The sequence below is a fragment of the Anas platyrhynchos genome, chromosome 1, assembly GCF_047663525.1.
Source record: "Anas platyrhynchos isolate ZD024472 breed Pekin duck chromosome 1, IASCAAS_PekinDuck_T2T, whole genome shotgun sequence".
Lineage (NCBI taxonomy): Eukaryota > Metazoa > Chordata > Aves > Anseriformes > Anatidae > Anas > Anas platyrhynchos.
The window spans coordinates 133,236,457-133,260,249 of record NC_092587.1 but is presented as its reverse complement, the minus strand read 5'-3'; the positions used below and the strand labels follow the sequence as shown (position 1 = coordinate 133,260,249).

At 40.6% G+C, this 23,793-nt stretch overlaps 1 protein-coding gene across 3 annotated transcripts in view; it reads right to left on the bottom strand.

Annotated features, from left to right (window-relative positions):
• PUDP (pseudouridine 5'-phosphatase) overlaps positions 1-23,793 on the bottom strand; it is an 80,154-nt gene that overhangs the window by 8,628 nt on the left and 47,733 nt on the right. The window contains exon 5 of one of the 3 annotated variants that reach the window (XM_072029837.1): positions 20,309-20,559. The exons of the other annotated variants lie outside the window; for them this stretch is intronic. Within the exon in view, the coding sequence (XP_071885938.1) occupies positions 20,470-20,559 (90 nt within the window). The 3' untranslated portion in view covers positions 20,309-20,469. Of the gene's footprint in view, positions 1-20,308; positions 20,560-23,793 lie in introns of those variants that run through there. 3 annotated transcript variants of the gene reach the window in all.

Genomic DNA, 23,793 nt, shown 5'->3' with positions numbered 1-23,793 from the left:
ATGCCACTCCACTTTTAAGTACATATCAGCAGCTACTGCCTCCCAAACCAGTTCACAGGAAGTTATCTTAAGGTGGGCCAGTAGGAGTAAAACAGTTTGGATGTGGTAGAACAAGAAGAAATTTCAAATATCTTGCTTGTTTTCAAGACTCAATCAAGTGAAAGAAAGTGCCTCTGTGAGTGACAGTCACAGACACAGTGGCTCTGTGAAGCAAGGAGAAGGTCACATTTACATGCGGGGTTATTCTGATCATTCCGGATGGCTGGAGCATTCTTTTTATAGAGGATTGTGTGTTTAGAGGACAGCACACTGGGAACTTTGTATGGCAACTTGTGTTACAGGCCTCAAAAAATTCCCAGGCGTTTCTGAAACAGTGTCCAATTATCCCAGCAGCAGAAATCTAACTCAATCAACTGCAGCTTAGATTAGCAATAGAAGAGTATTGTTCTTTTATTTTATGGAGGACACAAGGCAAATACTCAAGAAACTCTCTACTGAAGCTACTCATACAGCATAACATTGGTTTTGTTTGTTTGTTTGTTTGTTTTAATGTTACTTATCTCTAAAAGTAGCCTGAAAATGGAATTGTGTGCAATTAAATAGTTAATCTGTGCTGCCTTTCCTTCCACACAGAAGTACATTTACTAAAGCCACTGACTTTCTTGACAGGTAACATGCAACACATGCATGTAACTGCATCTCAAATGCAAAGCTCAGAGTCATAGAATCATTTACACCGGAAGGGATCTCTCGAGGCTGTTCAGTCACGGTTCCTGGTCAAAGCACATCCTGCTAGAGCAGGCTGCTCAGGAGGTTGACTGGTTGAGCTCTGAGTGCTTCCAAGGATGGAGACTCCACATACTTTCTGGGCAATCTGTTCCTCATTTCCCCACCCTATGCTGAAAATCATTTTCCTAGTATATAGTGCAAACTTCCCATGTTCCAGGTTGTACCTGTTGCCTACTGTACCATCACTCTGCAGTCTTGCCCCAACTCATGAGCAAATATGTCAGAGATACGAACCAGGTATATTCAATGGAGAAATCATTTTGATGAATCCAAATTCTAAGTCCCAAGCTGAAACTGGAAGTAGGTATCAAAAGTATTTCCTGAATAAATGCAACTACCTTTTGTCCCAGTGAATGCCCACAAATTCACAGCTCCTGCACAGCAATCTGCTAATGGCAGCTACCCGGCCTGTTTCTGCACCTGGACAGCACCACTCGCCTACAATAAACCTAGCAGGAGTTGTAGTAGGCAGCATTGAGCAGTCTGATTTTTTCAAGGTAAATACTTCTTGGCATTAATTTATTCTCATTCTATAATTTCTCCTTGATCATTGTTATTCTCCTGCTGAGAAAGACCAGATTGCATACCGAAATGTACCTTCATGAGTTTTAATTATCATCTATAATGTTTAATATCATTAAAAGAAGTGTTAATGACAGATGTTTACTACATACACTTCAGACAAAGTCATTTTCTAATTTCTTCAATATAGAAAGGAAGTGTGAGAAGAGGTATTCACCATTCAACTTTAAGCAGGTTTTCATTGGGAGTGAAAAAAAAGTTATAGTAAAGGTCTTTAAAAAAAAAAATATCAGAACAACCTTTGCATTGAACCATACACTATGCAGTGCCACTGGTCTAGCGTGACTTGGCAAAATGTACCTTCGTTAAATTTTAGTTCTTCATAATTGGGAAAAACAACTCTCTTTCAAACTTCAAACAGCTGCAAGTTACATTTCAGAGAATAGTTCAGCCTAATAGCATAAAGCTTCAACCATGAAGCCACAAACTAGCACTTTTAAATAACCTAAAGAAAACTTCAGTTATAACTACATACACATCTCAACTACAGGAAACAAATACTTGTGTTAAAAATGGCAATCGTCTGTTCTGAATATATATTTTCGAAGACAAAGTTGGACAACAAAGTAAAAAAATAAAACGAGTTAGACTCCTAACTCCTAATTTGTTGAATTCCAGTAAACACCTGAATTTAACTATAAAGACCTTCTGTTGGAAATTGGATTTTGTAACTTTTTGAAGAAAAAATGAAGCCAAGTTTTAATGACATTGCCTGGAAGAATAACATGACAACACAACAAACAAGAGAATGAAACCAGCAAATCAAAAGTTTTTTTTTGTTTGTTTTTCTTTTTTTCTTTTTTTTTCTCTAGCACAAACAAAAACAAGAAACAATTCCTAAAGTCTTAATGCAGTATGTTGGAGAGAATCACACCTCAAAAGAGGGACAAAGAAATAGAAGAACCAGAGAAAAGGAGTAAACTTAAGATAATTAGCACTAGGAAGATCCCTTAGAATCTCAAATAAACACACTATGTTGAAAAAGGAATAAATTAGCATCAAACAGAGGTAGAAATATGTCAAACTTCATCTTTGGAAACACAATAGTATGAACTGACTGGGTCATCTGGGGGGATGTTTGCTAAAACAGAATTATTTCAGTGTTCTCTTTTAAACTCATTGGTATTCTAAGTACTATTTCCACTAAAATATGAACTTGCAAATAGTAATAATATTAACAGTATTTTTTTATTATAAAAATAGTCTGTTACCTCTATGCAATGGATAATATACACTTCAGTTAAACTTATTTCTATCATACGAAATTAAATTTCACATGCATGTTGAAGACAAAAGCAAAGGTGAACACGGTAGACAGTATATACTTATTCAGATTCTTAACCTCTTCCAAGGAGGTAGTTTTAAAAGTAGCTGAGTCAAACCAATGGTTTGTTGCCGATGAAAGGTAAAAATGTTCCTTCCTTCTCTATTTTAATATACCTTCTCTTGGTAATAACCAGGATGTTTGCATCTGTTTCCAAGTGATGAATGTTGTGCCTCTATGCCCTACTCCACATGAACTCTGTACCTTTACAGAAAATTACTTTCATGGTAAGCTCACAAACTTGAGAACACCCACATAATATCTGGTAGGAAGACTGAAGTGGAATGTAAGTCATGCTTTTTGGGCTGTGTTTAACTCACAGAGGGGTTCATCGTATCCTTCCAAACCAGTCATGGCATGCTTTCCATTTGCCTAAAGGACTCCGTATGTGTAAAAGCACAAAACAACTGTATAAAATTTTGCAGAACCTGCTCTCCCAACACAAGCCCAACTCTAGGTATGGTATTATGGTTACGAAAGTCACAATTCCAGAACTCATTTTGCCATAGCAATCTAAAAATATCACATCTGAAATGAAATGCCACATTGCATTGATAATCAGATTTATTTAAGTAACTGCCCTCAAGATTTCAAAAGATGTTTTCTCAACCTCTTAGTTAGCAAACCTGTTCTGATTGTGAAGGCAAACAAAGCTCAGAACACTGAACTCAGAATTTCTTAGAACAATTCTTTATCTGAAAAACTATTCCCGTGTGCTAAATACAGTATTTTGTAAAACAAAACAAAACAAAAAACAACCAGCAATAAAAAACCATGAAAATTGCACAGCAAGATCCACTGGATCAATATAATTATTATTGGGAAAAATGTACTAGTCAGAGAAGAGTTATAAAGAAAATGTCAAAATAAATTTTTAAGGGTTCAGTAGAGAAATAGCATCATTCACATTAATCTCTACCTTGTTTTTATCATCTTACTTTGTTTATTTTAGGGAAGCAATAATTACCCAGGTATGTCAAGCTATGAGAACTGTAAGATGCAAAACTAATGAATATCAAGCAGTCTCATGCAAATCAATCTTCCAAACAGACTAGTTATCTATTTTTTTAATACTGTAAACTCCAAGTTCAGATGTTTCTATAAATATGAAAATTAATCCACTCTTAAAAAGAATTAACATGTAGAGAACTATTTAATAGAACTATAGAATGATTTCGGTTAGAAGGGAACTTAAAGACCATCTAGTTCCAACCCCCCTGCCATGGGCAGGGACACCTCCCACCAGACCAGGTTGCCCAAAGCCCCATCCAGCCTGGCCTTAAACACTCCCAGGGATAGGGCATTCACAGCTTCTCTGGGTAACCTGTTCTATTGAAGTCTTAATCCTGTATTGCAATATATTTCAAAATACTTCTGTCAAAACTTCCCTAATAATATAATCTAGCTATTTAAAATACTGCATAGAAACATTTTTAAATACATTCACAATCCACAGTTATCAATCAGTGCCTGTTTTTCAATTAAACTAGTTTTACCATGTAAGAAAATACTACTAGCTGTCTAAACCAGTGGCTATCAGTACTTATTTTGACTCAAGCATGCTTAAGGGCAGGATAACAGGTCATTTTCAGTGAAAGGAATAATAGACATAAGAAGTAAGTGAACCTTTCAGAAAAAAAAAAAATAATAATAATAAAATAGAGGATCATGCTTCTTTAACTCTGTGTGCATGCATGTATATAAATATATGGTCTATAGAATATCTCCCCAGTCTTTATACATATGTGGCATAAGGCTTATTCAATTTAATATATATTAGATCAGTAATTGACACAGCTATGACATTGGCTTAACACTAACAGTAGTTTGGGAATACTAACCGCTATGTTTGTCATACATCTTAAACTTTAAGTTAGCTTCTTTCTGGTAATCATTCGTTCAAAGAAGTAAGTTTATTGTTATCTGCTTTTTCATGATTTTTTTTTAATATAATTTTTATTTAAGAATCTGCTCACCTGTATATTTCAATCAGAAACAACATCCAGAATAAAACCTGACAGATGGCAGACTAATTTAAAAGCAAAACTACCACCTACCTGTCTGTAAATTGACCTCTCATGGGCAAAGTCCTCAAAACACCGTGACGGGCCATATGTTTTAGTGAAAACTACTTGCTCATCCAAAACAATAATGATTTTATATTGAAAATAAGAATCACTAGTTAATGAATCAACTGATCTGAAGTATCCTACATTTGCTGACCGTTAACAATTTGAGAGAGCCTTTGGAAAAGACATGAGGTCTAACTTTTCAATCCATTTGTCTGTAACTGCTGAAATTGAAACACAGAGAGAAAATAAACACATGCAACATAAACCTCACGCAGACTAACAGAGAATCACAGAACAGCTGAGGTTGGAAGGGAGCTCCGGAGCTCATCTGCTGCGGCCTCCCTACTCAAGATGAGTCACCTGAAGCTGGCTGACCAGGACCATGCCCAGGCAGCTTTTGAAGATCTCCAAGGTAGGAGACTCCACACCCTCTCTGGGCAACCTGTACCAGCGCTCCACCACCTGCACAGCACAGAAGTGCTGACTGATGTTCAGACGGAGCCTCCTGTGTTCCTTTTTGTGCCCACTGCCTCTTGTCCTGGCACTGGGCACCCCTGAGCTGAGCCTGGCTCTGTCCTCTCAGCACCCTCCCTTCAGGTCCCCCTTGAGCCTTCTCTTTTCCAGGCTGAACAATCCCAGCTCTCTCAGCCTTTCTCCATAGGAGGTATGATCCAGTCCCTTCATCATCTCTGTGGCCTTATGTTGGACTCTCTCCAGTATGCCCATGTCTGTCCTGTACTTACTGGTGAGCCTACGATGGGACACAGGACTCCAGGACAGTGCTGAGTAGAGGGCAAGGCTCGCCTCCCTCAGCCTGCTGGCAGCACTCCTCCTAATGCAGCTCAGGATACTACCAGCCGTCTTCCCAAAAAGCTTCATTACTGGCTCCTGGTCAACTTGGCGTCCCCCAGCTATCAAGACTATATATTTTTTGAGAATATGGGATCAATTTGCTTTTCTTTCTGTGGTGGTTCTGCTCGAGTGGGCAGCCGAGCTCCACCACAACCGCTCTCTCACTCCCCCTCCTCAAAGAGGAATGGGGAGAAAATATGTGAAAAGGGCTCAAAGGTTGAGATAAGGACAAGGAGATCACGCAGTAATTACTGTAATGGGAAAAACAGACTCGGCATAGGGAGATAGTAAGACTTATTGCTTATTACTAACAAGCTAGAGAAGTGAGAACCAAAGGAAAGAAACCAAAAGCACCTTCCCCCCCCCATCCACCCTCTTCCACCTTCTCCCCCCGAGCGGCACAGGGGAACGGGGGAATGGGGGTTATGGTCAGTCTACAGCGCTTCTTCTCTGCTGCTCCTTCTCGGTCACTCTCGTCCCCTGTGCTGTGGGGTCCCACCCACGGGATGCAGTCCTTGACGAACTGATCCGGCGTGGGCTTCCCACAGGCAGCAGCTCTTCCAGAACTGCTCCAGATATGGGTCCGTACCACGGGGTCCATCCCTCAGGAGAAAACTGCTCCAACCTGGCTCCCCCACGGGCAGCAGCTCCTCCCAGGTCACCTGCTCCTGCGTGGTCTCCTCTCCACGGGCTACAGGTCCGGCCCGGAATCTGCTCCGGCAGGGGTCTTCCACAGCTGGCAGCCTCCATCGGTGCAGGGACACCTGCTCCACCGTGGTCTCCTCCATGGGCTGCAGTGTGGAACCCTGCTCCACCGTGGTACTCCATGGGCTGCAGGGGGACATCCTGCTTCACCATGGTCCTCACCACAGGCCGCAGCGGACTTCTGCTCTGGCACCTGGAGCACCTCTCCCCCTCCTTCTGCACTGACCTTGGCGCCTGCAAGGCTGTTCCTCAGTCCTCTCACTCTCCCAGCTGCTGTGTGGCACAACATTTTTTTCCCTGTCTTAAATATGCTTTCACAGAGGTGCAAAACAACATCACTTATTGGCTCGGCTCTGGTCAGCAGTGGGGCCCTTACCAAACATGGGGCAGCTTCTAGATCCTTCTCACAGAAGCCACCCCTATGGCCCCCTGCTACCAAAACCTTGCCACGTAAACCCACTACACTTTCCTGTTCAGAAATGTACAGCTACACTCACTGGTATAAAGACAGATGGCACTGTAAAGGATCTTCTAAATTTAAAGGTTTGAATGACAAATGTGCAAAAAATACAGTCAAAACATATTGCTAAGTGACTGTTAGAGAACCTATGATGAGAAGACAGAACATTCCATTAGGAAATGTCTCAATCACCCCAATACTAATATACACACTTACATACACACGTTGCATTTCTTCACAGTTAAGTCAAAGGTAAATTCTATACAAATGCTTGCGGTCAACTTACAAACAAGCACCTGCAAGACAGTTTATGCACTTATATTTTGGGGGAGAAAAAAGCTACGAAAGATAAATACTCTGTAAACACAATCCCCACCCTCACCCCCAGCACACTTCCAAAAACCAAATCATGTGTATTTATATGTTAGTAAGACTACCGTAGCATACCACAAACAGTGATTTTACATTGTTCTAACCATCACAACATGACCTGAAAGAAACCGCCTCTATTACAGCAACACAAACAGTTCTGAAATAGACACTGCCACAGGTATTGCCACAAATTCTTCTGGATAAATTGACAGGCAGCTGAGTGGTATGAGCAGCATTTTGCTGATAACTTGGAAGCTTCAGCTCCTAGACAGTATATAAGGATTCCCTGGGGAAACCAGACTTCTGCAGGTATGTCAAGGTGACAAAGTATCACTGCCACACAATCCATTGAAAGTTATGTTCTGGCAACCAAGTAAAAAGTGCTGTGACTACAAAAAAAAAAAAAAAAAAAAAAAAAAAAAAAGGAGGACAGGCTGTCAGTTGAAGAAGTGAAAGACATGTAGTGCTTTCTCTATATAATATTTCAAAACTTTGCATATTGATTTCAACTACTTCTAGCGAGATACAGGTAAGATTCATTACTGAATACAGAAGATTTATAAATCAGATGGTAAATATAACGTCTGAACAGTGAGGACTGAAATTTCTCTTCCATACAGATTGCCTTGGGGATATATGCTCTGGGTTTTCAGGTCTTGAAGGTGCAGCTAAACACATCTGGTTTTGTATTCCTAAAATGTTTTTGAGTCCTAATGTGAGCAAGGAAAACAATGTAAGAAAGTTATTAAAGCTTCTGTTTTCTCCACTGATCCTACATTTGTAGATAAAAATGTTTCAATACTTTCAAAGCCATAAAGAAAATCTTCCTATTTGACAAGTAAAGTAGTAGTATGACAAGTAGTTCTATGTAATACAGAGATAATGGGTTAAAACAAGAAACAATTACTCTATCTAAAATTACATTTCTAATATTCTCATCTATGTAATTTTGACTTTGTTACCAAAATAAACGTGAATAAAATCTTACAGTATCAAGCGACACTTTGTCATTTAGAGTGTCTTCAGATTTCCAGCATCTTGCATTTGGATGGAGTGTAAAGATGTTGCGCATGACACCCTAACTGCTTTCTCAATCAGATATTCATGTGCTAAGCAGTGGCAGTTTTATCTTTCCAAATCCACATACAGCAATGCCAACAAAAGCTCTTCAGTCCCATGTGTTCTCCTATCAACTAAAAGTCTTCATCCCTGCTTTGGGTGCCTTCTTAACTATCCTCCTTGAAGAAAAGGAACATAATTTAGGCAGTTTTTAATTAATAAAAACCCTCCCTTCCAGCTCTTCTGTGGTTATAATACATTATGCCACTAGCAAGTTCAAAGAACATTTACAGAGCATTAACGGTTAAAATTCACAAATATGTTTCTACAGAGAGAAATCTGTACATGTTCATACACAAATACATATATATACGCACACAAATATAGGTGTTAGGTTATGCAATAAAATGCTTGCCTTTGCACGCAGAAAGGAGCATGGCAGGAGTGACGATGCCAGGTGGGGAAGCCTGAATCCCACCTTGCCCCAGCTCCTCCCAGGCCCATCACAGGAAACATAAGTCTGTTGGAGGCTCATCCCCAGGCATCCTGACAGGATCAGGGAGGCTGAAAGGCAGCGAAGCTCCTGACACAGTCCTGGGGCCAGGCAAGACCCCATAAGGTGCCACTGGGAGAAGCACTCCCTGGGCAGATGTGAGCAAGTGACAGCCTTGGTTCAGGATGCCATGAGGGAAAAGAGCATGAAAGGGGACAGCAGTATATGCAGGGGGTGGTTGGTTGGTGTGCCTGGCCATGCCTGCACTGGCCAGCACAGCCTCTTCTGCCTCCTTACTAAACTCCTCTTCTCTTGTTTTTCCTGGTCCATGGCTCCCTATTCAGTGTATGTGTGTAGATTTCAGTGCTGTCCCTGCCAAAAGACTCAGGGGTCTGAGGACTGAGTGCCCATGGTGAGGCACCTGAAGCAAGTGGGCATGCAGGAGAGCACTAGAGAACAGCACACCGGATGGGTCGGCAAGTCAGCGAGATGGCACACAGGCCTAGCACGTCTCCAGGACCCATCTGGGAGACAACCTGTGTGTGCATGTGAGGGACTCTCTGCAGCAGGCAACAGGGAGGCACAAGGACACAGGCCAACTGTACAGATTGCATCTAAACCCAGCTACTGGAGGGATATGCCCATGGTGTGGGTGAGAGAAGCAGAAAGGCAAAGACAGAGAGAAGATTTGCACTGGAGGCTGGACTGAAGCTGTGTCACTGCAGGCTTATCTGTCCAGGTGCCAGCAACTGGGATTCAGGGCCAGCCCAGTGCCTAAATTCAGATGCTGGAGGGAGTGTGATCCATATTGCATATATGTATATATTTTGCACTTCCTGATCAGCCAGAGAGGGGAACAGGATGAGGCTGTTGGTGCTTTTTGGATTTGTTTAAGTACTGGGTGTTTCCGCAGTGCTGTTTTGTGGGGCTGGCACAGGTATGTGTGTTCATGTGTATTGTATATGTGCATGTGCTTGTGCTGCTGCTGGAAATACATATATATGCTCAGCCTCATGCTCAGTTCGATATGGAGCCATGGAGCTGTGGCAGCCTTCCTTCTATTGGGATGCTGGATTTGACACATTTGTTATATGCATTTACATATGTAGCATATAGTTTAAAATCCGTAAGAATCCACAAGATCAACACAGATATAGGTTTGAAAATGTAGATTTAAGTTGTCTAAAATTCATAAACTTATTGATACTATAAAAAACTTTGGAAGTCAACAGGTTTGGCACTTCACTGTCTGCACCATAAACACACATACTTGTTGAAAAATCACACCATTTTTATGTTCTTCCCAATTAAGGTGATTTTTGTTTGTGATTAAAAAAAAAAGAGAGAGACAAATGGTGCTGAAGACCCATTAATAAATGCACTTGCAAATAAATGAGAATAGTGAGCTCTTTGCTGTATTTTTAAAGAAATACAAAAAAAGGTGTTTGGTTGGTTGGTTTGTTTTTGTCAGGCAGCACAAGCTTTTAATATCTCTAGTCATTCAGACCTTCGATTGAGATTTATTAACCTGTCAAACAAAAGCAATTTTACAACATATACAATTGTAGTTCATTTCAGAACATTTACTGTTCCGTAAACAGAAAATCCAGATTTTCCTTAAGCAATCTGTTCCTTTTCTTCTACTTGAAGTGAGAAGGAAGACATGTTAGAGAAAGAAATTGTAAACGAAGCAGAAGCAGAAAGAAGTAATCATGAACCTATATATGTTAAGATATTTAAACAGATTAATGTTTGAAATTAAAACAAATGTTTGCAGTGACTACCTCAAAAAGAAATACAAACAAACAAAAAAAAAAAAAAAAGAAAAAAAAATCTTTGTTATCAATAACTTACATCAAACAAAACAGAGGCACAGAAATGAGAAACAGCTCAAATTAATATCTAAATATCAAAATACTTAAAGGAGGATGGCCTCTGCCCAGGAGATGATGTAGAAGACCCCTATGTTTAGACAATACTGATGGGTGTGGAGGAAACAGAACAGGGCTCATTGTTCATTTTGTGTATTTTGTGCTATGAAATTCCATAACCATGAGACAAAGCTAAAAGAAGCGTCAGGTTTCTCAGTGCTCTCCGAATATTTAAACACAGAACAAACCACCACCACCACGGAAATCTAAATAACTGTGGAAGGTCATTTGGCTCATAATTTAAGTTAGTAATATCTGTTGAGCAGAAGCTTGAGTACAAAAATCCATTACAGTTTTGTATTACAATCTTCAAATACGCAAGAATGTATTTGAAAAGTTAATCAGTCATTAAAATTAGGCAAGAAGAAAACTGAAGGATGACGATAAACTTTAGGAAGTCCAGCCTCCAAGGCCTCCAAGACAGGTTGGGGATGTAGTACTTGCCATATGAGGCAACAATGATGGAGAACCAGGTTTGTTCAGCCCAGAGAAAGAGAGGGCTTCAGGAGAAGCTACTAGCAGTTGCCAGTCTCTCTGAGGACAGTTCTGAGAAGATGGAGACAGGCTCTTTACCAAGGTGCATGGTATGAATATGAGATGATGTTGATAAACAGAAATAGGAGAGGTTCTGACTAAGTATAAAGGGAAAAAAAAGTCACAGCAAGGATTAAGCACTGGAAAATGTTGTCCAGAGAAGCTATGTGATCTTCACTTTTCAAAGTTTTGAAGGCATGACTGGACAAGCCTGGAGTAACCTATGTTAATATTAAGAGTTATTATAAGTATCCTTCAGCATTCCTCTGCTTAAGTTTTCAGCCCCTCAGAGAATTTAGATTTTTTTCTAGAATATTATCAGTACACTTGATACTGGCCTCTCATATCTGCTGCATATTAGAGCAATTATTACCTAAGAGAAGGCCTGCCTGCCAGACTGAAGGGAAATGTTTTCTTTCTTGTATACTCAATTTTATGGCATCTCTGCAATACAAAGGGAAATCAATAGATATCTGAATGAGTGAAAGATTTTTCTATAGTCCTACCATAAACTACGATGATTCCAAGATAATATAATCAATATTATCTTTAGACATCTTTTGGTCTCTTAGTCTATGTTTTGACTATGAAGAAGTCCCATTTCCTGAGTCAGGGGGTGGAAAAGCAGTGACAGTAATGTGATGTTCCAGGATGGGAACAAATGGAACAAGAGTTGATTCAAAAGAACTGCAATAGAAAATATGGCAGAAGACAATGCAGATCTACTATACCAAGGAAAGTAGGATGGAAAAGTTCAAACAGCTTTGATAAATGTTTAGAAGAATGGGTTTATTAAAAGAATGAAATGGGACTAAAATACCTACATGGACCATCTGCACCTGAACTGCTCATCTAGCCTACCTTTATGGAGGGACTTGTGTGATCCTAGGAATGGATTACTGTTGTTTGAGAATAGGGCCTAATCTGGCAGTTTAGCAAAGGGGAGGCAGACAGAGCTCCATTCCCCCTGATCAAATTAATGAGGCTGAGCATGTACATGTATTCCCAGTAGGCACACACAAACACAAACATACACATCTGGCCACAAAGATCAACAGCTACACTCAGCACTCCTATGAACAGAAACACCAACAGCCTCATCCTATTACCCTCTCTCACAGCTCAGGATAAATTTCTGGTAGTGGGAATATGCGTATATATACAATGTGGACCCTCCAGTTGCTGGGCTCAGACACTATCTAGCAACTGCTCCTGGATCCCTGGCTAAGTTCTACCACACCACTCTCTAACTCCCCCTCCTCAAAGGGAGCAGGGGAAAAATACTAGTTAAAAAAAAAAAAAAAAGATTGTGGTTTGAGATAATGACAGGGAGATCATTCACCAGTTACCATCAGGGGCAAAACAGACTTAGCGTGACAGAGATTAATGTAATTTACTGCAACAGACTAGAGCAGCAAGAACTAAAAGAAAACAAAAAATTTCCCTCCTCCCCATCCACCCTCTTCTACTTCCATGACCTTAGCAGTGTAGGTGAATGGGGGCTGTGGTCAGTCCCTAATGTTTCACCTCTGCCTCTCCTTCACGGTCATTCCCTGCCCCTGCTCCACGTGGGGTCCCTCCCACGGGATGCCATCCTTCCCCAACTGAGCCTTCGGGTGCTGCCCACAGACAGCAGCTCTTCAAGCACTGCTTCAGTACAGGTCTGTACCACGGGGTCCATCCATCCCCCAGGAGCACATTGCTGCAGCACAGGTCCCCCACGGGTGGGTGGCAGCTCCCCCCAGACCCTCTGCTCCTGTGTGAGCCCCTCTCCATGTGCCACAGCAGAAATTCTGCTCCATGCCTCCTTCTGCACTGATATTGGGTTCTGTGGACTCTTTCTCTCCGATGTTCTCACTCTTCACTTCCAGACGCTGTTACACAGCTTTTTTTTTTCCTTTCTTAAATCTGTTCTCCCAGAGACCCACCCAGCGTTTTTCCCTGGCTTGGCTCTGGCCAGCGGCCGGTCCCTTTTGGAGCCAGCTGGAGCTGGCTCTGGTCTGACATCAGACAGCTGCTGTGCTCTGCTCACAAAGGCCACCCTTGCAACCTTCACAACACCCTCACTCACTTCAGCCTCTGGCTTCACAGACACACAGCCCGTGTGACCAGAAGTGCCTCTCTGGGATGGGCATGTGGTTTCACTCACTTGGGTCTCTCCAACCAAGGGCACTTGGCACACAGGTACTCTGGTCTACAGTCTCAGACCAGCTGATGGTACCCACATTTGCTGGGGTTGCTGGCACTCAGATCTACTTACATGCACACAGAGACTAGAGTCTACTGTCTACAGGAGCTAGGAAAATAATTAATCAACAGAATTTACAATTATAATAGGGCATGGCCAGATAAGTATACTAACCACTAGACTACCTACACAACAACCATTTTTAACCCCCTACCTTTTAATTTTTCCACATTTGTTCCTCCCCATATCACCTGGGTTCATCCTTCTCCATACCTTCTGTTCTCCTATACATCCCGTAGCAAATCCTGGGCAATCTATAGAGGTTCTTCCCCTGCATCCCATAACGTGTCCCATACTCCAGGCAGCTACTCCCTCTGTGCATGAAAGATGCAGCTGAGGCTTTCCTGGGACAGCCTTGGAAAAGCCCAGACAGTGTGCCCCTCCAAGTCCTTAATCTGGGTTCTTGTCTACCTTTGGGTCCTTGTGCTCCTCTGGTCTTGTGGAGACGGGCCTCTGATGGATTCAGGGCTCCTATGATGGGTTAGGGAGTTGGCTGGCAGGGTGTGATTTGGGATCCCCCACCTGGTGTTGCCTTTCTGTGCTGTTTCCTGGGTCTGCAGTTGAGCTTTTATCAGATAACTGGACAAATGCATCCTGTGGTAGTTATTCCTTATGATCCATCCAATGCTATCCAAGTTTCTGTATCACATGCTGCTTGATTCCTAACGTGCAAGACCAGGAACCCAAGCAGTTTCTTTCATAGGTCTTTATAACTAAGGCCTTCCATACCATATACTACACTAAATATAGAAATCAACAGGAGAAAAAGAGACGCTCAAATCAGACATCCTTTTTTTTTTTTTTCATTTCCATGCTGCTATTATTCCCATGTTCAGTCTGATCCTAAAGCAATACAGCACAGCATGTCACAAGCATTAATATGTCTTCGTATTGCAGAGTAACTGAAATCCTTTTATTAAAATACAGCATTCTGTGACAGATTTCTTCATCCTTGGAGTGACATTGAGCCTGAAGCTCTTACTAGCAATCACTTTACACAAAGCCAGATCACATACTCAACTGTAAGTTGAGAAGCTAAGGACTCAATTCACAGATTTATTTTTTTTTAAATAGTGTGAAAGCTGGTGAGACTGAATTGCTCCTGGAAAGAATGAATATATGCGAAAATTTGAGAGAAACTAGGCTAAAAACATTCTTTGAGTAATCGACTTTTTGAACTTTTTATTCACTCTTCATTAATATTTTATCATTAAAACAGAATCGGTCCCCTAAAACATCAGAGAAACAAGAAGATAGTTATTCAACTGAATATTAATCAATGTAAGGAAATTTAAGGCTTTCTTTACACCATAGCTGTAAAGAATAGCTGTAGATAGGCTTAAAACAAAGTATCAGAAAAAGCCTTCCACCAGCTTACTGAAAGATCAGGCATACTTGACCTTCAACTGCTTGTTAAGATGATATGAAAAAAAAATAAAAGCAAGTGACAGGAGAGAGAAAGAACTGTAATAAATTGTCCAAATGTCTTGGACTTACCAGTTACAGCAAGGCAGAATAGAAGATGAAACTCTGACATCAGTGTTTCTTGAGAAAACCTTTCTGCTTTGAGAGACATGCCAAAGCACACATTTGCAGCTGACTCTTCTTTCCACTATCTTCATGAGATTTTTTATTTAGAAGTGTAACATCCTAAATGTTTTAAGAGCTTCTGCTGTAATGCTAGCCCTGTCACATTATCTACCAAGCCTCCTGAGAAAGAATGCTTAGCTTCAAAAAAAGTCAATGCTTTTTCTATTTCACTATATACATCATTAACTTACCTAGTGTTTCCTGACTCTTCATCTACACTCCCTAAAAATGTTTGGGAAATCATTAAGGACAGATGGGCTACTGCACACTATTAACTTTTCATAATTTATAATGAAGCTATATAGAACATAGATTACTTAATGCAGTAACAAATTCAAGTTTTCATTTTCACCTTCATGGCCCTATGTTATCTTACTCACAATTGCTGTATGTCTTGCTTTTATTTCCTTCTACTCCCTAGGCATCCTCCATCTTTTCACTTAATTGTGTTCTTTATCTCTTTCTCCTACTTCCAGCTGTGTGCCTTATATCATGCTGACCTCTGTGTCGTGTACAATCTCCATGCATACATTCTTCATCCATCTTCAGCAGTATCTTTAAAAATACTCTTTGAGGAGTCATTGGTACATTCTCTTCTTCCTCCCCTTCCTATTGCTGAACTATTAACTGAAATTTGTCTTGCTTAAACCACTCTTCCTCCTAGCTGGACCAGGGCAGCAGACAATACATCTGAAAGCTAATGCAGAACTGGCTGATTCAGTTCTTAACTGTACTCAAAATGACCCATGTTAACTCCTTAACCCTGAGGAAAATTGAGGGACAATACTTGCTCATACTCTAAAATAGGAACTTGAAAACTTGTTCACTAAAAAAATCCATAGTGTTCATAAAAAAAATGTCAATCAGTGTGTTGTGTGGGGCAGGGAGTGAGTGGCTAAGAGGTATGTCTGTACTTCTTGTAGTACTACATGGTTATATCATAGCACTTTGCCACTTGTCCAGGTCAGACTTCTTATCTATCATCCAGCCTACATGCATTTGATTTCCTTTCTTCCCTAGGGGTTAGTGTGCACTTTAAGATCAATATGATGTACACAGTGAGCAGCCATAGCACACACTTATCAGGAAACTTGGAGCATTTCAGATCTAGTAATGGTCATAGTATGATAGTCATAGCACTATCCCTGACTCCTGGAACACCTGACGGTAGGTCTCAGTCAACCGAACCTCAAACATCTGCTACATACAATATAATTCTTAATGGAAACTAAAAAAAAAAAAAAAACCAAAAAAAAAAAACCTGCAAGCACTGCTTTTGCTGAAGCTTAAGAAAAGACACGTCTTCTCAATGAAAAATTTTTGACTGACAATTAAAAATTCACAACTGAATGCAGTCTTCAAAGGATATACATGTATCATAGCTAGTTTTAAAGCTGTAAATGCATTCTACCTAAAATACACAATCATTCTTTGTCAAATAAAAGGTTCTGTTGGCCTTCTCCTGGGAAAACTGCATTATTGAAACTGCAAAGCAATAAGATATGTTACGTACTATTACACTTTTGCCCATGGCATCTTTTTTTTGAATTGGTAATATTTTGAGTCTGTAAGAACTCTGAAGCTCAGTACAACAGGTTGAAATCTCTCGCTTCTGCTCTTCAGTCTGAAGCTGCAGAATGCAGTAATACATTCTGGGAACAGAAACTGAATGAACTATTTTGACCAGACTATCTATTCAGGAGAAAAAGGACACTTTCCTAACAGAGGAAAACATTTTCTGTAAATTACAACATATTCAGTAATGGATGAAATCTCATCTGCTAGTTAGCAAGACTCTGATGCTCCGAAGCAACTTAACTATCAAGTAATAAAGTTACTAATATTAAAAAAAACAATTCTTACAAAATGTTACTATTATAGAAAGTAACTGTAGGCACATTTTAAAAGAATTCTAGTGTTACCTGAGGAATTATGAATTAGTAAGCCATGTCTGCATAGTTAGTAAAATATGATGATGACACAAGATTATGTAGGTTAGCTAGGATGAGAAATGTCTGTAAGAAACTTAAGAGTGACATGGTGCTCTAATGGGCAGGCAAATGGCAAATGAAATAAAATGGTCAAGAAATCTAAGTAATACACATTAGCTGGAAAGAAATAAATCACATGCATGTCTTGAACATGTATTGGACATCACTGTAGACAGTTGAATGAAACATCAGTGCGTGATGATAAGTATACAAGATGCTACAAAAAAAGGGAAAGTAAATAATATTGGTGATAGTGTACATATTCATATACATATATACAATCAGAATTGTTAAGGTTGGAAAAGAACTGCAAAGTCATCTGGTCCAACCATCACCCTACCAGCAATATCACCCACTCACTAAACCATGTCCCTTAGCACTATGTCCAGTCTTTCCTTTAACAACCCCATGGATGGTGACTTCACCACCTCTCTGGGCAACCTGGTGTACTGGGTCTGGCTGGAATGTTAACCAGCGGTGGTGCACGCCTGTAGTCCCAGCTGCTCGGGAGGCTGAGCCCGCTGGATCGCTTGAGCCCAGGAGTTCTGGGCTGTAGTATGCTATGCCGAGCGGGCGTCCGCGCTAAGACCGGCATCAATATGGTGAGCACCGGGGAGCCGGGGCACACCAGGATGCCTAAGGAGGGGTGAACTGGCCCAGGTTGGAAACGGAGCAGGTCAAAACTCCCGTGCCGGTCAGTAGCGGGATCGCTCCCGTGAATAGCCACTGCAGCGTAGCCCGGGCAACACAGAGAGACGCGGGCTCCTTAGGTTGTACTGGGTCTGGCTGGAATGTTAACTTTCCCGGCAGCAGCCCATACAGTGCCGTACTCTGTACTTGTAGCTGGAACAGCAGTGTTATCACACCAGTGTTGTGTCTGCTGCTGTGCAGCAGTGGCACAGCATCGGGCCTTTCTCTAACCCTCCTAGGGGGTGGGCAAAAAGTGAGGAGAGAAACATCACTAGGGCAGCTGACCTAAACCAATCAAAGGGATATTCCATACCATGTGATGTCACACTCAGCAATAAAAGGTGGAAACAGGAAGAGGAGAGGAGGGGTGGGCTCTTGTTGGGAAAACGTCGGTCCTCCTCTCGAACACTGGCTGCGTGCGTTGAGGCCCTGCGTCAAGGACGTGGTCAATCATTGCTCATTTGTGGGAAGTAGAGAGTAATTTCTTTCCTCTGCACTTCCATATAGCCTTCATTTATTTTATTTGTTTGTTTTCCTACCTTCTTTTTATTTTTTCCCTTTCCCCCCCTCTTTTCCTCTCCCCCTTTTTATTTCCCCTTAGTTAAATTGTTTAGTTCATAATAATCTTTATTTAATTATTATTATTATTTCCCTTTAATTAAATTATCCTTATCTCAACCCGTGAGTTGTTCTTTGCTTTACTTCTCCCCCTCCTCATCTAAAGGAGGGGGAGTGAGAGAGCGGTTGTGGGGTTTAGCTGCCCAGCACGGTAAAACTACCACACCTGGTTCAATGTCTGACTACTCTTGAAGTAGAGGAGAAATGTCTCCTAATTTCCAACCTGAACCTCCCCTGGTGCAACTTGAGACCATTTGCACTAGTCCTATCACCAGTTATCTGTGAGAAGAGGCTGATCACCAGCTCCCCACACCTTCCTTTCAGGTAGATGAAGAAAGCAATAAGGTCTCCCCTGAGCCTCCTCCAGACCAAACAACCCGAGTGCCCTCAGCCGCTCCTCATATGACTTGTGTTCCAGACCCTTCAACAGCTTCGTAGCCCTTCTCTGGACAGGTTCCAGGGCCTCGATGTCCTTCTGGTTGTGAAGGGCCCAAAACTGGGCACAGTACTTGAGGTGCATCCTCACCAGAGCAGAGTACAGGGGGGTGACTTCCTCCCTGGTCCTGCTGGCTACACTGTTACTGATACAAGCCATAATGATGTTGGACTTCTTGGCCACCTGGGCACACTGCTGACACCACATATAGTGGTATCTCATCTGGAATACTCTATGTATTCTAGGCCACAGGCATTATTCCATATTAAAATTCTTTTGATAGGAAGGGTCTGCGGAAGAAATGCAATCAAAATGCTTATGGGGAAGAAAAACCACACTCACAAACATACAAACATAAGAAAACAAATGTAACCCATTTGGATGGTGAAAGCCTGAACAAACTGTAAAGTGTTTTCACTTGAGGAACAAGAAATAAAGAGGAATGTGACAAGTACTTATAATACTGTGGCAGATCAACCAGTTCTTATCTTTCTAGCTCTAACATAAAAAACTGACATTCAAGGAAGTTAAAAGGTGAGGAATTCAAAACAGAACATATGCAAAAGATTTACAGAATTCATTGTCTCAGGTAGTCACCAGTATCAAGAAAATAAACAAATACTGTGAAATGGTTATTAAAAAACTTTTTTTTTTTTTCTTCTTTAAAAACAGCCTTAAGTTACTTGGTATGGGAATAATGGAATTTAATTAACCTTCTCAACCTAAGAGGGGATTATTATTAAGCCTCTGGTATTATCTGTCATCAGAGATGGTACAGAATACAATGGAGTCTGAATCTGAGCAAGAAGTACAATTTCAACGTTTAGCACTGTTTTGACAATAAAGAAAAGTTATCCTTTGCAGAATGTGAGGACAGAATTTCTATCACTACTTGGAACTGTTTGCTACTTTAAATCAGAACTACTTCAGGTCTGCTTGGACCATTTCTATTTTGGCTTCGAATCATCCTGTTACTCTAAGATAAAGAGATGCTGGAATGGAAGTGTTAAACATGCTCTTTTAGCTGATGAACCTGTCACTTCTTCAGCTCTTCCATGTGCTACAAGGAAGAAATCGCAATAATAATAATAATAATAATAATAATAATAATAATAATATATCGCCATAATAATAATAATAAAATCCAAAACATTGATTTGTGGAGTACACTCTGTAATCATCTTCTAAGTGCACTTATTTCGTGATAGAGCCATCAGCCTGAGCAAATGCTTTGCCCTATTTAAAGTATAAATAATTTGTCAGTGTTAATTGATGGTCCTGTATGTAGGTTTTCTGAAACCATGCCAAAAAACCAGACTCTTTACCACGGAACAGAATAAGCAAAATCCTGCCAAAAATACCATCTCTCTGAACTACGTCTCTACAAAGAGCAAGAAAGTAACTTAAACAAAAAATTTAAGAAGCAAATAAATGAACCCTCCCCCTGCCATAGTGCATTAAAACAACACAGGGTTAGACCTTAGCCTTTCAAAGGTTTCCAGAGGTCTTCCCATGATAATAATTCTCAAAGAAGCAACCAAAAAATACTGCTAACAATGCAATTCCTTGTTTCAGTCTTCATTCTTTGTTCCAAAACTGTGAAAAAGCATTGTTACAACAAGCTCTGGGATGATTACAAAGGTAACCTGGGACACAGAGAGAATCAGGGCACTAGATCTTTTTCAAAGAGGATTTATTCATGCTTACTATAATGCAAGAGACATTAAAAAACATTTTTGTGAAAATTCTTGTTAATTAAAATCCAGTTATTCAATGACTGCTCTTTTTGGCATCTCCAGAAAATGCTCAAGGTCTTGAAAGAAAGAAAAAAGAAAAGATAACTCAGTGAGCAATTCATCATAAAAGAAGGATTTCCCCCCACTTTTTTTTTTTTTTTTTTTTTTTTTTACTTCTTACCATGCATAATTAATATGTGATAACACCCATAATGAGTTCCCTAAAACAATTAGTAATGCATCTTCAGTGACCTGCTAATCTGAACATAATGCTTTTAGGATTTGGAGGTGTACCAGTCTCTTTGTGCTTACACACTCACCTCACGTAGAAGCAAAGAAGGCTGCAGAACATAATTTATTATTCTGCATCACATTTCATCAAGTCCCTTAGCAGCTACTTGATACATTATCGAGACAAATGCAAGGAAAAAAAATATTCCTGCATCCCCACCCCCCAAGTAGGGTACCCCAAAGACTAAGAACCAATTATAATCTTTCTTTCTTCTTCCAGTCAAACACATTAAGAGAAAGTAAACCTTGACCAGGTTATTTTTTGTATGGAATTTCAATGACTTTTTTCATCTCCGTAAGACAAATACATCCATAAATAAACATGCAGTGCAGTAACAAGGGCAATGTCTGGAACACTTAAGAGCTAAATTACTTTCAAGCCATGCAACATCTCATTTTTCTTCCACAAATATATAATGAAGACTGCCAGCTTGGGGAAGAGGAGGGGGGGGAGGCATGCACACATGCATATACAAGCACACACGCCTCAGGAGCAGAGGGAGGAAAAAAATTAACTGCATGAACCGAGAGCATGATAATTAACACAAATAAACAACAAGAAAAATAGCTTCAAAAGTGTCTCCTTCCTTTAATTGTCTTGTAAATATAAAATAAAGGCCTATTATGGACTTAGGGAAAAGGTGCATGTATACAACAGATCTTCATTGTTAGGTGCAGTGAAATATCTAGCATTCTTTGTATAGCCACTTCTATTACACTTATGGAGCTGTAAGATGAGGTTCGTAATCACAGACTTCATCTTCTAGCCTCGGAGAGGCAAATAAGGGCTACATGCTTAGCCTATTTAGAAGCTAAGGAAGGTGAAGGATTCAGACAATAGACTGACCAGTACCATACTGCATGAAAAGTACATTCCACTAGACTGCTGTGACCTTTGCACCCCAAGTTGGAATACTACTAAAAGCTTAAAAGATGGAGATTTTAATACAGAAAAACCTACACTATTCAATACCTATTTAAGTTGCCTTCCGTTTGACACTATAATTTGTAGACAAGATAAGCATTTATTTTTTTAACAGAGATAAGACTGAAATTGGCCTTTTGTTTGTTTATTGCCTTTTTTGATTAACAGACACCAGTTTTAGAATTAATGTTCACCCCACCAGGGAGATATTAACAAAATTTACAAGAAAAGAGTGTGAAAGATTGGGAGAAAAAAAAATAAAAATTCAGGACTAAACTTTTGCTAAACTTGCTGTATGACCCAAGTGTTTCCAGTTCAGGTGGAAACAGTTAAAGACCTGTTGCTCTGCCTGAACTGTCACAACCCCATGGGGCCAGATGCAATCCACCCGAGAGTGCTGCGGGAGTTGCCAGATGTGATTGCTGGGCCACTTTCCATCATCTATCAGCAGTCTCTGGAGAGGTCCCAGATGACTTGAGACTTGCTAATGTGATGCCCATAAATAAGAAGGGCTGTAAGAAGGACCTGAGGAACTATAGGCCTGTCAGCCTGACCTTGGTGCCAGGAAAGGTGATGGAACAGGTCCATCTTGAATGCAATCACACAGCATATGAAGGACAGCCAGAGGATCTGGCCCAGTCAGCATGAAAGACAAGTCCTGCCTGACCAACCACATCTCCTTCTATGACCAGGTGATACACCTGGTGAATGAGGGAAAGCCTGTTGATGTAGTTTACCTAGACTTCAGCAAGGCCTTTGACCGTCTCCCACAGTATTCTCCTGGAGAAGCTGGCAGTCCATGGCTTGGACAGGTACACTCTTTGCTGGATAAAAAATTGGCTGGACGGCTGGGCCCAGAAAGTAGTGGTGAATGGTGTTCCCCAGGGGTTGGCGTTGGGGAACAACACTGACCCCTGGGAAACATCCTCTTTAATATCTTCATTGATTATTTGGATGAGGGAATTGAGTGCACCCTCAGTAAGCTTGCAGATGACACCGAGTTGGTGGGAAGCATTGATCTGCCTGAGGGTAGGAAGGCCCTGCAGAGGGACCAGAACAGGTTGGATTGATGGGCAGAAACCAATGGGATGAGGTTCAACATGGCTAAGTGCCAGGTCCTGCACTTTGGTCACAATAATCCCATGCAACACTAAAGGCTTGGGGCAGATTAGCTGGAAAGCTGTGCAGAGGAAAAGGATCTGAAGGCATTGGTTGATGCTCGCCTGAACATGAGCTGGCAGTATGCCCAGGTGGCCAAGAAGGCCAGTGACATTCTGGCTTGTGTCAGGAACAGTGTAGCCAGAAGGATCAGGGAGTTCGTGAACATATGAGAAAACAGAGATGACTTCAATGGATCTTCCCGAGAATGGGAGAATTACATGTTTCTAAAAGATTATAGGAAAAATAGTGAATTACGCATGTGCCTAGAGCCTATGATAAATAGAATAAGGAGTAAGTTTTAATGCAGAATCTTTCTTTAATGTTTTTAAGGGAAGATTCAGGACTTCATGATGAAAAAGTTGTTACATACATATCATTTCTACTAATCAAACTTTACTAACATCCAGTAACTTCTCTTGTATCTCACTCACTGATATTCAGTGCTACCTTGTAGGCTGAGTTCACACTACAAAATTCATAGCTAAGCTAAGAAACATGCAATAGCCTGGCTAAAGTTAAAAGGTGATTTTGTGCCTGTACACTTCTAGTTCTGACCACCAAGTATTATATACATTTGCTTTTTAGAGTGCTTGGAGATATGCTCATATGTATTATTTATTCATAATTCATACCTTTGAATTTCTAGAGTGTCTGAAAAGAACAGCTTTTCCAACAGGAAAAAAAAAATAAACCAAAAAATTAACGTCATCCTTTTTATCATTTTGCACTGCCCCATAATAGCAGGAATTCAAGAGCTATGTCAGCAATGCATCCTAAGTACTGGAATCACACCTTGCTCAAATGCAGTCTAGAAATGTCTTCAGACCCACTGCAGAGCAAGAAAAGTAAAATCTTTATGAATTAAGGAAAAAGTTTTAGTAAAAAACTTTCCTGAGAAAACAACAGCTGGTGTATGCTGTGGTAACTAGGACAG